Source organism: Ceratotherium simum, chromosome 1 (assembly GCF_057802395.1).
Source record: "Ceratotherium simum simum isolate JZ-2026a chromosome 1, ASM5780239v1, whole genome shotgun sequence".
In the NCBI taxonomy this organism is placed as follows: domain Eukaryota; kingdom Metazoa; phylum Chordata; class Mammalia; order Perissodactyla; family Rhinocerotidae; genus Ceratotherium; species Ceratotherium simum.
In genome coordinates this window covers 22,517,571-22,531,335 of record NC_141900.1, presented here as the reverse complement: position 1 = coordinate 22,531,335, position 13,765 = coordinate 22,517,571, and the positions used below count along the sequence as shown (strand labels likewise).

General features: G+C 40.6%; 1 protein-coding gene across 2 annotated transcripts in view; it reads left to right on the top strand.

Moving 5' to 3' along the window:
- The first annotated feature begins 2,854 nt into the window (after positions 1 to 2,854).
- The window catches only part of GSAP (gamma-secretase activating protein), an 80,743-nt gene continuing 69,832 nt past the window's right edge, over positions 2,855 to 13,765 (top strand). For both annotated transcript variants that reach the window (XM_087442956.1, XM_087442883.1), the window contains exon 1: positions 2,855 to 3,003. In XM_087442956.1, coding sequence (XP_087299082.1) covers positions 2,901 to 3,003 — 103 coding nt within the window. In that variant the 5' untranslated portion in view covers positions 2,855 to 2,900. The remainder of the gene's footprint in view (positions 3,004 to 13,765) is intronic.

Here is a 13,765-nt window from a genome sequence, read left to right as displayed (position 1 = left end):
GTGTTCTGAGCCCAACTTTGTGGTTAACTAGCTTTGCTACCTTAGGCCGGACTCTCATTTCACTTTTTTGAGCCTCAGTGTCCTTATCTATAAAATAAAGCCCTTGATTATAAGACCTTTAAGTCTCCAACTCTACGTTATGCCCTGATTTTAAGGACGATGATGGTTTATTCTTAAAATCTCCAAGAAGCAGAAATATTTCTACTCTATCCGTAAGTTCCAGTGCTTAATGATTCTATGAGGCAGCTTTTCTTTTTTCCAGCTTTATTGAGGAATAATTGACAAATAATATAGTGTATCTGTAAAGTGTACAACGTGATGATTTGATATACATACACATTGTGAAGTGATTACCAAAATCAAGGTAACACATACATCAACAAAGCAGCTTTTTAAATAAAGAAGATATGACAGTCACTAGTTCTGTCTTTTCTAGAGTTGAAGGATAAATCATCAGCATTCTTCTATTAACCCTTCACAAATTTTAAGCCAGTAAGTCACCATTAACCAGGCCTTTTCCTTAGTGAATGATCTCCAAGCTCAGTCATTCATATACCACCTTCGTGGTTTTGGCTGCATCTTTCTGCTATCTTGGTTATTATTTCTCACCTTCTCTGTGTTATTTTTTACTTAAATTTATTTTGAAGAGAATTTTTATATAATCACTGCTTGATGAGGACTATAAAATCAGTCTTGCTTGGCAAAAATAGAGGTTAACTGTGAAAGAAAGCCCCAGAAACTTACTGAATTTTTAAAATAGGCAAGTGGGGGGCCGGCCCCGTGGCTTAGCGGTTAAGTGCGCACGCTCCGCTACTGACGGCCCGGGTTTGGATCCTGGGCGTGTACCGACGCACCACTTGTCTGGCCACCCAGACAAGTGCTGAGGCGGTGTCCCACATACAGCAACTAGAAGGATGTGCAACTATGACATACAACTATCTACTGGGGCTTTGGGGAGAAAAAGGGAAAAAAAGGAGGAGGATTGGCAATAGATGTTAGCTCAGGGCTGGTCTTCCTCAGCAAAAAGAGGAGGATTGGCATGGATGTTAGCTCAGGGCTGATCTTCCTCATAAAAAAATAAAAAGGCAAGTGAAGACATTTCTGTATGACAGAGGCAACAAACTTCATTTGGTATGAAACATCTGTTGTGGTAGCTCTCCGTGACTTCAGCGGCCTCCCTTTTATGCACTAGCAATATTAGCAGCCTTATTAAGCATTTCTGTTAAATCTTCAGACACTTTACAGGTGGGAGGATTTTCCTAGTATATATATGGTGGTGAGTAGTGGAGTTCTACCTGAAATCTTCCACTACCTCAACTGGAGAAACATGTCTCTAGGGCAAAATGAAGAGTTTCTTTTACCTTTATTTAGAGTAGTTTTCAAACCTTAGCAAGCCTAAGAATCACCCACGGCTCTGGCTAAAATGCACATTTCTGGGCCCAGGTCTAGGGCCCAGGAGTCTGCATTGTAAAACAGATGACCGCAATGCGGTTTTCAGACCCTAATTTTGAGAAACACGTGACAAAGCATTCTTTAGTCTATTATTGTATTTACTCATTCCTCAATAACTGTTGAATACCTTCCAGGTGCTCTGTTAGCCCCTAGTAAGAGAGGAGTGTGCCAAGACTCCAGATTCAATAATCATGTCTCAAGACAGTATACAATTGTCAAATGAGGAGTACAGTAATACTTCTCCAGGAGTTTAGGGTTGGGAAGGTTGCTGTAGGCTGCAGTTCTGAGAACATTTTGTGGATCCAGGTTGGAAGGGTCTGGATTTTTTTTCCGAGGAAGGAGGGTAGAATCAGAGGAAGTCAGCTCAGCCTAGAGCTGAAGTTCTAGGTGAAAAGGCTGGAAGGATTTGGTAAAGTGTAAGCACTTTATCTGGGGGTGGTCAGCTCTTAGTCAAGGTCTTCTGCATAGGGACATGAGGACAACTTTATTTTAGGGAGAGTAGTAACCTGGCGTTGATGTTCAGGATGGGTTGGATCTGGCAGTGCCAAAGGCACAGCAACCAGTAAGCTTACTGATGGTGCCCCGGCGGGAATGAAAAGCAAGCTGTGTGTCGAGATTACGAAAACACTGGACTTACTTGTAGGGATGGGGATGAGAAGGTGCCCAAGATGGCAGGTGCCCATGGAAGAATGAGAGCACTTTTTAAAGACTAATCACAGAACGAATCCTCAACAATTCAGCTTCAGTTCAAGCCAGTGTAGGGAACCCGTAAATAGGCAGAGGACCTGTTTGCGCTAAGCTGATTAACCCTTTCGCGTTATCTCCAGTAGCCCTCTCAAAACAGAATCATCTTCACACGCTTTCCGCTGCTACTTACTACCTAAACACTACCAATAAAACACCATCACCCTGAAGCTCAGTGGAATAGGCCCAAGACGCCACCCACTTCTGCCCCTGCAATGAACTTGAACCTTCTCAGGTGACCCAGCTAGTAATACTTTTCTCTAGCCAAGGTTTCCAAATTTTGCTGCACAGTGGATCACCTGGGGATTTAAAAAAGAAGAAAAACATGCCTAGCGCCCACAGCTAACGTGCAGCACAGTTTGGAAACCGTTGGTCTAGCCACATCTCCTCCACGGCCCTTAAAAATACACATCCTCCCACTCCTCTGCCCCCCGCCCGAAGGGTGCCTGTTGATGGTTCGGGGCCAGGGTGGGTCTGGTCGCCGGGCCCAGGTCCCCCTTCTCTCCAGGCCAGCGTGCCCAGCGGGCCGAGAGGAGGCGGTGCTCCGGGCCTCTCCGGCCGGGACGCGCAGAACCGAAAGCGGCCGGCGGGGAGGCGGGGAGAGGAAAGAGGGCGGGCGCAGGGGGGCGGCGAGGAGGCGCACGGAGGGCCGGGAATGCCCGCGGCGCGGGGCCCCACAGCCGCCCGGTGGCCGCGTCCGGGCGATGGCTCTGCGTCTGGTGGCCGACTTCGATCTCCGGAAGGACGTGCTCCCGTGGCTGCGGGCGCAGCGGACGGCGGCCGCGGGGGCCCGAGGTGGCGGCGCAGGTGCCCGAGGCGCGCGTCGGTGCGCGGGCGGGTGGGGGTCGGCAAGGCGAGGGAGCCTGAGTCATTCATAGCTAAGGGGTTCCCAGGCTGGGCCGGGGGGGGTGGGTACCGACCGGACAGGGGGCAGCCTGTGGCCCCTGCCAATCTGTGAAGGTTGGTGCCGGAGGGGTGAGCTTCCTTCTTTGGAATCCGGTCTTTGCCACCCTCACCCTCGGCCGCTGGGCAAGGTCTCGGCCGGCCGCTGGGCAAGGTCTCGGCCGGGCTGCACTGCTCATTCTAGAGAGTCCTCCAGCTTCTGGTTTACTTGTTGCCCACGGCAATTCACCCTTAGGAGAAAGGCCGGGACACTAGTGGTACCCTCAGCAGCAGCATCAGGGGAGGGCGTGGAGGAGCGGCTGCCAAGACTGCGCTCCTCTAATCCACGGCTGCGGGCAGTGAGAGGGGGTGGTTCTCTACCCTTCATGGCATCTCACCTGCCTGGGGAGGTTCATCACCCTGGTAGGGGCTCTGCCAAGACTAGGGGCTCCTGGAAGTTCTCGCGTTGTGAGAAGAAAAGATGAATCATGGCCACCAAAACAACCACGGTATAAACACTTCACAGTTGCACAGTTTGTCCACACATTGGTGAGACGTGTCTCTGTGTGAACAGGGCCCGTGATTTAGGGGCCATGCCGCTTCGGATGTGAAGTGCGAGAGGGCAGGGGTCTGCTTTCAGGCTATGAGCAGTGAACCGAGAGCCTGCTGTTTTCCGAAGAAGCACCAAGCCCGTCCCCACCACCCCGATCCTACGACCTATGCGGGCCAGCAGGAGGGCCGTGAGACAGAACGATGCTCAGGTTTCCTGTCAGCTTCCTCAGGGTGAATTGGAATACATTCCCAGCAGTTGAGGCTTTGCTTTTCATCGGTCATAAAAATCGTTTGTTTTGATTTTGATGAGGGAGTGTAAAGTGACTTTTGAGCCTTCCCAGCATTGATCAATCAAAACTTTATAGAAGGGGAACTCTGTGATTTCCTAGTTTCTTTCTTTTTTCTTCTTCTTCTTTTTAAGAAGAGAAGTTTGCTGTAAATAATGGTGCAACTTTAGGGCTTAGATTCAGCCTCAAAGCAATGCTATCTCTGGATCCCACCTTGTACACAGGAGCTGTCCACCTCAGTGTGCTTCCTATTTTTTCTCTGGTTTTAGGGCATTTTTTGGAAGGGCTATGACATTACCTATGTCTACAACTCCTTTCCTGTTATCTCTGGTGAAAGTTTTCTGTCCCTACCTTATATTTTTGCACTATCCTATGGTTTTAGAATTATTTGTAGGGTTGTCCTGGCACGTTGGTTGTTAGTTCCAAATAAGGAGTCATGTTCGTGTAGCTCCAGGCTTGAGTTTGACTAGTGTTTGAGTAGTGAGTTTGACTAATGACTAGAATCATTATTAGTAAAGCTCTACTTTTGTGAGAGAATTTTAAAGTCTCCTGAATGTCTAAAGAGTTTTTGAAAGTTTAAGTTTTTAAAATACAATAAGCAGCTCAGAGTCTGCTTTCCACCATAAAGTGATCCTTTTTCTGAGCTAAATGGCAGGTGTCTGCAAATGAGAAGTTAGGCAAAGTGTGACATGCCACAGTCATATGTTTCCGTAATATGTGGTGTGATTGAAAAGCTGTGTGCGAGCCAGTTAGATTTTGACTTCCTTGTGTCTTTCACTCAGCTGTGAAGACATATAAACTTGTGTATTGACGTTGCACTAAACAGCACGTACCCTCAGGTCCTCAGAAAGTGAACTTAGTAGAAATACCAGCTTTTTCTGATATTGGTGGTATTTTGCTCTTGTAGAGCACCTTGGCAAGATATTAGCCCTGTTATCCTAAAAGAAATTGTTACTTCTGACAATCACCAGTGGGTAGTAGCTCAAAAAAACACAAGTTAATTCCTCATCTGCTATAATTTGTAGCAGTGGCAGGCGGATCTGGGATTCTGTTTTATTTCTAGCAGAGCTATTACTCCATACATTTGCGCAAATTATTTTCCTTTCAGAGTCTCAGCTTTTCAAATATAAAATGAACAATTATACCATTTAAATGTCTCCTCTCTGCTCACTTGCTATCTAAATTTGAAGTCTTAAGATTTTTACATCAACAAATACAATTGAAGATTTTTTAGTGCGAAGTGATACTCTTGAAGTATGACACATTCCTGGCAAAATCGCTAGGGAGCTCGGCTAAGTCAGACATGGAAATTCAGTGCCTGTATGATAGTATTTTAGTCAACCAGAGGTCAAAGAGTAAGGAGACGAGATTTGCTTACTTCATCAGCGTCTGCTTCTGGTTCTGCATTGAACTTTGGGAAAACGGTCTCTTCTGAAATAAATGGAGAAAATATTTGTTCTTTTAAAAATTGAAACAATTATACAAAAGAATATTTGAACACATGTAAGCTATAAATAATAAGACAAAACCGTGTATCCACCTTAAAAATAGAACAATATCAAGACTTTTGAAGACTCTTTTTTTACTGAAGTATAATTGACATATAATATCCTATTAGTTTCAGGTGTACATCATAGTGATTAGATATTTATATACATATATATTATGAAATGATCACCACAATAAGTCTAGTTACCATCTGTCACCATAAAAAGTTATTGTAATATTATTGACTATATTCCCTATGCTGTACATTACATCCCCATGACTCATTAATTTTTAACTAGAAGTTTGTACCTCTTAATCCCCTTCACCTATTTTGCCCACACCCAACACCTCCTCACTGTGGTAACCCCCACTTTGTTTCCTGTATCTCTGAGTCTGTTTCTGTTTTATTTTGTTTTTTCGTTTGTTTTGATTTTTAGATTCCACGTAAGTGAAATCATACGTTATTTGTCTTTCTCTGTCTGGCTTATTTCACTTAGCATAATACCCTCTAGGTCCATCCATGTTGTTGCAAATGGTAAGATTTCATTCTTTTGTGTGTGTGTGTGTGTGTGTGTGTGTGTGTGTGTGTGTCTGTGTGAGGAAGATTTGCCCTAAGCTAACATCTGTTGTCAGTCTTCCTCTTGTTTTTGCTTGAGGAAGATTAGCACTGAGCTAACATCTGTGCCAATCTTCCTCTATTTTGTATGTGGGTCACTGCCACAGTATGGCTGACGAGTGGTGTAGGTCAGTGCCCAGGATTGGAACCCGTGAACCTGGGCCTCTGAAGTTGTGTGTGATGAACTTAACCACTATGCCACGGGGCTGGCCCCAAGATTTCATTCTTTTTGTATGGGTAAGTAATATTCCAATATATATATATCACAGCTTCTTTATCCATTTATCTATTGATGGACACTTAGGTTGCTTCCATATCTTGGCTATTATGAATAATGCTACAGTGAACAGAAGGGTGCATATATCTCTTCAAATTAGTGTTTTTTTGTTTTCTTTGGATAAATACCCAGAAGTGGAATTGCTGGATCATATGGTAGCTCTATTTTTAATTTTTTGAGGAACCTCCCTCCTGTTTTCCGTAATGGCGGCACTGGTTTACATTTCCACTGACAGTGTACGAGAGTTCCCTTTTCTCTACATCCTCACCAATGCTTCTTATTTTTTGTCCTTCTGATAATAGCCATTCTGACAGGTGTGAGGTGATATCTCTCTGTGGTTTTGATTTGTATTTCCCTGATGATTAGTGATGTTGAGCATCTTTTCATATACCTGTTGGCCATTTGTATGTCTTCTTTGGAAAAATGTCTATTCAAGTCTTCTGTCCATTTTTTAATTGGGTTGTTTTTTTGATGTTAAGTTGTGTAAGTTCTTTATATATTTTGGATATTAACCCCTTATTGGATATGTGATTTGCAAATATCTTCTCCCATTCAGTAGGTTGCCTCTTTGTTTTGTTGATGGTTTCCCTCCCTGTGCAAAAACTTTTTAGTTTGATGTAATCCTTTTTTTTATTTATTTGTATTTGTTTATTTTTGCTTTTGTTGCCCTTGCCTGAGGAGACTGGTGCAAAAAAATATTGCTAAGACTAATGGCAAAGAGCTGACTGCCTATGTTTTCTTCTAGGAGTTTTATGGTTTCAGGTCTTACATTCAAGTCTTTAATCCATTTTGAATTGGTTTTTGGACATGGTGTAAGAAAATGGTCGGGTTTCATTCTTTTGCATGTAGCTGTCCAGTTTTCCCAGCACCATTTATTGAAGAGACTGTCTTTTCCCCATTGTATATTCTTGCCTCCTTTGTCATAGATTAATTGACCATGTGTGCATGGGTTTATTGCTGTACTCTCTATTCTGTTCCATTGATTTATGTGTCTGTTTTCATGCAAGTACCATACAGTTTTGATTACTGTAGCTTTGTAGTATAGTTTGAAGTTAAGGAGCATGATGCCTCCAGCTTTGTTCTTCTTTCTCAAGATTGCTTTGGCTATTTGGGGTCTTCACTGGTTCCAAACAAATTTTAAGATTGTTTCTTCTGTTCTGCGAAAAATGCCATTGGTATTTTGATGGGGATTGCATAGAATCTGTAGACTGCTTTGAGTAGTATGGACATTTTAACAATATTAATTCTTCTAATCCATGAGCATGGTGTATCTTTCCATTTGTTTGTGTCATCTAAGACTTTTGAAGGCTCTTGTTTCTCCCTATCTGATCCTATTCCTCTCTATCCCTCATCTCCCAGAGGTAACAACCATTTAAACTTTTATATTTTAACATTCTTTTGATCTTATTTATAGTTTTAACCTATTTATATTTCTCCCTAAGCAAAATATCATTTCATTTTGTTTGTTTGTGAATTTTAAGTAAATGAAAGCATACTATATGTATTTTTTGCTTTTTTCTTCTCCGTATTGTGAGATTTATCCATGTTGACTGCAGTAGGTCATTAATTTTCACTGCTGTATAGTATTCCATTATGTGAACATACAACAATGTGGTGGTCATGGAGATGCAGCACTTATATCCTCCTTTCAAAGAAGGGCTTGTCCCAGGTGCTGTGAGTGTGGTCAGCAGATAGTCTTCAGCTGTTAGCCCCTTTGGGGATTGCCTCAGCAGAGGGCTGCCTCAAGCAACGTCATGGCCTTTTGGGTGTGGCCCACATTCTAGTTAGGGTTTGAAGTGGGGTATAAAGGCCTGCCATTTTGATTCAACGTAACACAACTCTGACAATCCATTTCAGTTCTAGAGCTTCCCTGATGGAGAACCCTGAGGTCACCTGAGGCTACTGGGCCTGCATTGCAGCTTGACTTCTCCCCCTGCCTGGTCCTACTTCCTTCTCCTTCTTCCTATGGGTGTTGACCCCACTTTACTAAGCACTCCCTAATAAACATCCAGGATACTTAACTGTCTCAGGGTGGTTCCTAGAGAACCCAACTTTACTTATCCTTTTTCTGGTGGGTGACATTGGTAGGTTTCTGGGCTTTGCTATTACAGTTGGTGCTTTTGCTAACCTTGTAGGTCTCCTGGTGCACAATGCACAGGTGTCTCTAGGATGGATGTCTAACAGCGGAGTTGCTGAGTCATAGGCTATGCACATCTTCATTTTTCCTGGCTAGTGCCAAATTGTTTTCCAAAGTAGTTGTACTTATTAATACTCTCATTTGTGGTATGGAAATGTTTTTGAGACTCTACATATATCCTCACAAGCTCTTGATATTTCCAGATTTTTCAGTTTTTTCCAGATTGGTGGGTCTAATTGTTGTTTCATTGTGGCCTGAGGTTGAGCATCTCTACATATTTGTTGTCCATTTGAGTTTCCCCTTCTGTGAGATATCTGTTCATTCTTTTGTTCACTTTTCTATAATTTTTTTTAATATTGATTTTTAAGGATTATTCTGGATTATAGTCCTTTATTCATCATGTGTGTTGCAATATTTTTGGTCACTTGTTTTTTTTCCCAGTTTGTGATGGTGCCTTTGATAAACAAGAGTTCTTAATTTTAATGTAGTCTAATTTGTGAGTCTTTTCTTTATGGTTTGTGCTTTTTTGGATCTTTTAAAGAAATCCTCCCCAATTCAGCAGTCATGAAGACTTTTTTATATTAACTTCAAAAAGCTTTATAGCTTTGTTTGTTTTTTAATCCATCTGGAATTTATTTTTGTGTGTAATATGTAGGAATCCAATTTTATTGTTTTTCCATGTTAATGGCTGATTGTTCTAGTATCACTAACCCAATAGCCCTGCCCCTTCTCATTGACAGCAAAGCCACTTCTGTCACACATCAAGTTTCAATATTCATGTGGATCTCCTTTTCTTGTTTCTTAATTTTGTTCCTTTGGTCAACTTAAGACAAAGACATCTTAATAACTATCTTTATGATAAGCCTTGATAACTGGTAGGGTAAGTCTCCTCACCTCCATCATCTTCAGGACCATCTTGGCTATTCTATGCCCTTTACTCTTTCATATATATTTTTTGAAATCAGCCTGTCAGATTCCACCAAAAAGTCTGTTGGAATTTTTGAGTTGCATTGAATCTATAGATCAGCTTGGGGAGAATTGGCATCTTTACAATATTAAATCTTCCCCACTGTGAACAAAGTATAGCTTGCTATTTATTTAGATCCTCTTTATGACTCTTAATAAGTCTTAGAATTTTCTCCTTGAAGGTTCTGCACACTGTTTGCTAGATTTATTCCTGGGTTGTTATTATTTTTTGTTTACTCATAAATGGCACATTTAAAAACATTACATGTTCTGACTATTACTGGTATGTACCAATACAACAGATTTTATTTATTAATTAATTTATTATTAATAATTTTTTTAAACAGTTTTATTTATTTATTTACTTATTTATTTTGTGAGGAAGATCAGCCCTGAGCTAACATCCATGCTAATCCTCCTCTTTTTGCTGGGGAAGACCGGCTCTGAGCTAACATCTATTGCCAATCCTCCTCCTTTTTTTCTCCCCCAAAGCCCTAGTAGATAGTTGTATGTCATAGTTGCACATGCTTCTACTTGCTGTATGTGGGACGCGGCGGAGAAGCAGTGCATCGGTGCGCACCCAGGATCCGAACCCGGGCCGCCAGTAGCGGAGGGCATGCACTTAACCGCTAAGCCACGGAGCTGGCCCTATTATTAATAATTAATTAATTTTTGTATCCAATGCTCAATCCCCTGTTGGAATGTCTCACATCTTCAAGAAACTAAGAAAAAGTCTGTGGTATGTAAATCTTGTAAGGTTTAAATGTCATGCATCTTTAAGACTATAAAGAATGTAGGTTTTCTTGCCTGTATCTTCTTGCCTGCTTTGATTAGTTTTGGATTTATGAGACATCATCAGATTGATGCTGCATACATCTTTCAAATCTTGTAATCATTCGTCTTTACCAGGGAAGTGATATATTTTACTGGGTGACTGATTCAAGAGTAATGATTTTTGTCATTGCCTCTTGTATATCCCCTGATAGCTTTGGGGTCAGGGGATTGGCTTAGTCACGCTGTTTTCATTTATTGTTGCAGTGTTCCCTCGCCACTGTCCTTCCTTCTCACTTTTCCTTCCTAGACTCCTTTTCTAATTCTCATCTCTTTCTTAACTAATCACCCCATCCTTGCTTTTTCTCATTTTATTCAGAGTATGAAATGGAAATCACATAATGATGTTTACTTCATAAATTTAGGAATTATAATATCTGGTCGTGTTGAACCTGAACATTTATGTGAATTATTTACAGAATAGAAATGTCATAGGTATAATCATATTTTAGCACCTCTTGATCTATGTATTAGGAACTAGTTCAAATTTTTGCATAAGGCTGTGAGACTTCCTGTAAAGTGAAATCACTTAGAATTCTTAGAAAAGAATAGATTGAAATGGACAAGAATATCTGGCAAACCAGCTTCGATTTTACGTGAGCTGTGACTTGCGAACATCTTTAATATCTAGGTACTCTCCTTTTCTTTAGTAAGTTTACTTATGCAAGTATCTCATCCATCAAAATGCCTCATTTTTTCTTCATGAGCTCTGAGCACACTGAACTGTAAAATTAAACCGCATTTCCTCGTTTGAAATTGCTAAACTTCCTCCTCTGGACTTTCCAGTGATGAACTACCAGGAGAAGAGTCAGAATGAATAAGCAAAGAGGGTATTGAATACTTTTTTTAAAAGGGTGTGTCTAAAATATGAGCAACTAGTCCGAGGAGGAAGGGCTGATGGGTTAATGTGTGTGGTGAGACATTGGTCTCTGGATTTCCAGCATTGCCAAATTTGTCTAATACAAATGTCCTTGAGATTAGAACTATGTACTTAACAGGATTATTTAAGACTGCAATTATTACTACCAAACAGACCCATGAAAGCATTATTTTTATTTATTTCAACTGTGTCTACCATGGTTACATTATAACCTGATCCTGGTTATGCTATCTAATAAGTATTGTTTAATATATAATATAAATATGTAGTTCAGTGGTTCTCAACCCTGGCTGCACATTAAAATCACATAGGGAACTTAAAAACACATACACACCAGAGACTGGGCCCCTCACCAGCCCAGTAAAATCAGAATATTTTGGGTAGGGCTTGGGCATCCATGTTCTTTTAAAAGCTCCCCTGATGATTCTAATGCACAGCCAGAGTTGAGAACTACTGGTTTAATGGAATAAGCATATATCATTTGTTGTAATCTGCACTCGTTGGAGAATTTTTTTCTCTTAATTTTTTAGTGATTTGAAAATAGATGTGCTTTTGCAAGGAAATTGAATTTTCATAGCAAGATTTCCTGTAAAGGAGTTTCTTATCTAAGCTGAAACCTTTTAAGTGTACTTTTGAGAAGGTCTCTCCCAGCATCCTTATAATCTTGAAAGAAAAAAATATTTCTCAAGATATTGACGCGTTGCATTCCAGAAGTTTTTGAGTCATGTGCATGATGAAAAGAAACTCATTGAAATTCTCTTTAGATGTCTACAAAAATCTACCTTAAAAGGATTTTTCAGTAATTATCCATTTTCCCATTGTAAGTGTGGTACAGGAAACTTAGTTCCTTCTGTTAGCCTTTTTCTAGTTTTGAGATTAGTCTGTGCCACTTTTTTGTTATATGATATTGATGAAGTGTCTTAACCTCATTGAAACTCAATTGTTTTATCAGTACAGTGGGCCTATAATACCTTACACAGTGTGGATGAAATAGAAATAGAAATGAGAACTCTCTAAATTGTGAAGTGCTGTTTAGCAGTAAACAAATTCAATCATATTATTCTCCTAAGAGACCAAGTGATCATCCTTATTTTTTTAATGTGTGGGAAGTGTGTCTGACAGCTCAGTATACGTTAAAAAGTGTGTATACCCATATATAAAAAACACTTCCTCTTCCCTTTTCCCCACCCCCAGAAGATCCAGGCAGCTTCTTTCTGTGAAGAGTGGGGAAGAGAGATCTCAGAATGATTCTTAAGCTTTCAGTGAAATCTATTCTTTGCCTCTCTCAATGTTTCCCACCTCCAGCTCCAGTGCAGGGGTCCAGGTCACCAAGTATCTTTCTTTTTTATCCTGTTTTTCATTTTTTTTTTTTTGTGAGGAGATCAGCCCTGTGCTAACATCTGCCAATCCTCCTCTTTTTTTGCTGAGGAAGACTGGCCCTGGGCTAACATCCGTGCCCATCTTCCTCCACTTTCTATGGGACACCGCCACAGCATGGCTTGCCAAGCAGTGCGTCAGTGCGCACCTGGGATCCGAACCGGCAAACCCCAGGCCGCCACAGCGGAGCGTGCACACTTAACCACTTGTGCCACTGGGCCGGCCCCCTGTTTTTCCTTTTTAATCAGGAATACAAACTGAAATTTGCTCTGAGTTATAGGATATTTTGCGTATGTTTTGTCTGAATATTGGAACTTGTCGTAATCAACATGATAATATTTTATCATCTAAAAACACCATACTTGTATGGGGAAAATGAGTGAAGTTTAAGCAATTTAATTTTGAGCAAATTGGAGAAATATACATTTCTCCTCAATTAATGATGGTAGTTATCAATGCTGTGTCTACCAATGTTTAAATCCTTTAACTGTGGAATTGGGAGGAATATCCTAAAATTTTAGAAGAAAGATGATGGTCAATTAACTTACAAGTTAAATGTTTGTGTAAAGCATCTTTATATCCTGTGTCAAAATATGGCTTTCATACAGAAAAGTACACAAATCATAAGTGCACAGATCATTTAATTTTCACAAAGTGCAATACGCTCATGTAACTAGCACTCGGAGCAGGAAAGAGAGCATTAATAGAACCCCAAAGGTCTCCTTCATGCTCCTTTCCAGCAATCACTCATCTAGCACCATAAATTCATTTTGCCTGTTTTTGAAACTTGTGTATAAATTAAATCATGCAGTTTGTAACTTTTTTGGGAGGGAAGAGGACCTGGGCTTAATTTGCTCAATTATTTATGTTGTATCTTATAGCAAGTTAACTCATTATATTGTTGTACAGTATACCATTGTGTGGATATACCCCAGTTTATTCATTCTTCACTTGACAGATATTTTGGGTTTCCAGTTTTGGCTATTATGAACCATAGTGCTATAGACATTATATGTGTTGTTTGCCAAAATATGTGTATATTTATGTTAGGATATATGTACAGGTGCAATTGCTGAGCCATATATGTTCAGCTTCAGTAGATGCTGCCTGTTTTCCAATTTGTACTCCTGTTAGCAGTGTATGAGAGTTTCCATTGCTGCACATTTCTTGGCACCACATAACGTTAGAACATAGTAAGTTAAGGATTCATGTTGTGATCTTTAGAGTAACTAATAAAAGAATAGCAAAAGAATATATAAGTAACAAGTTAATAGGT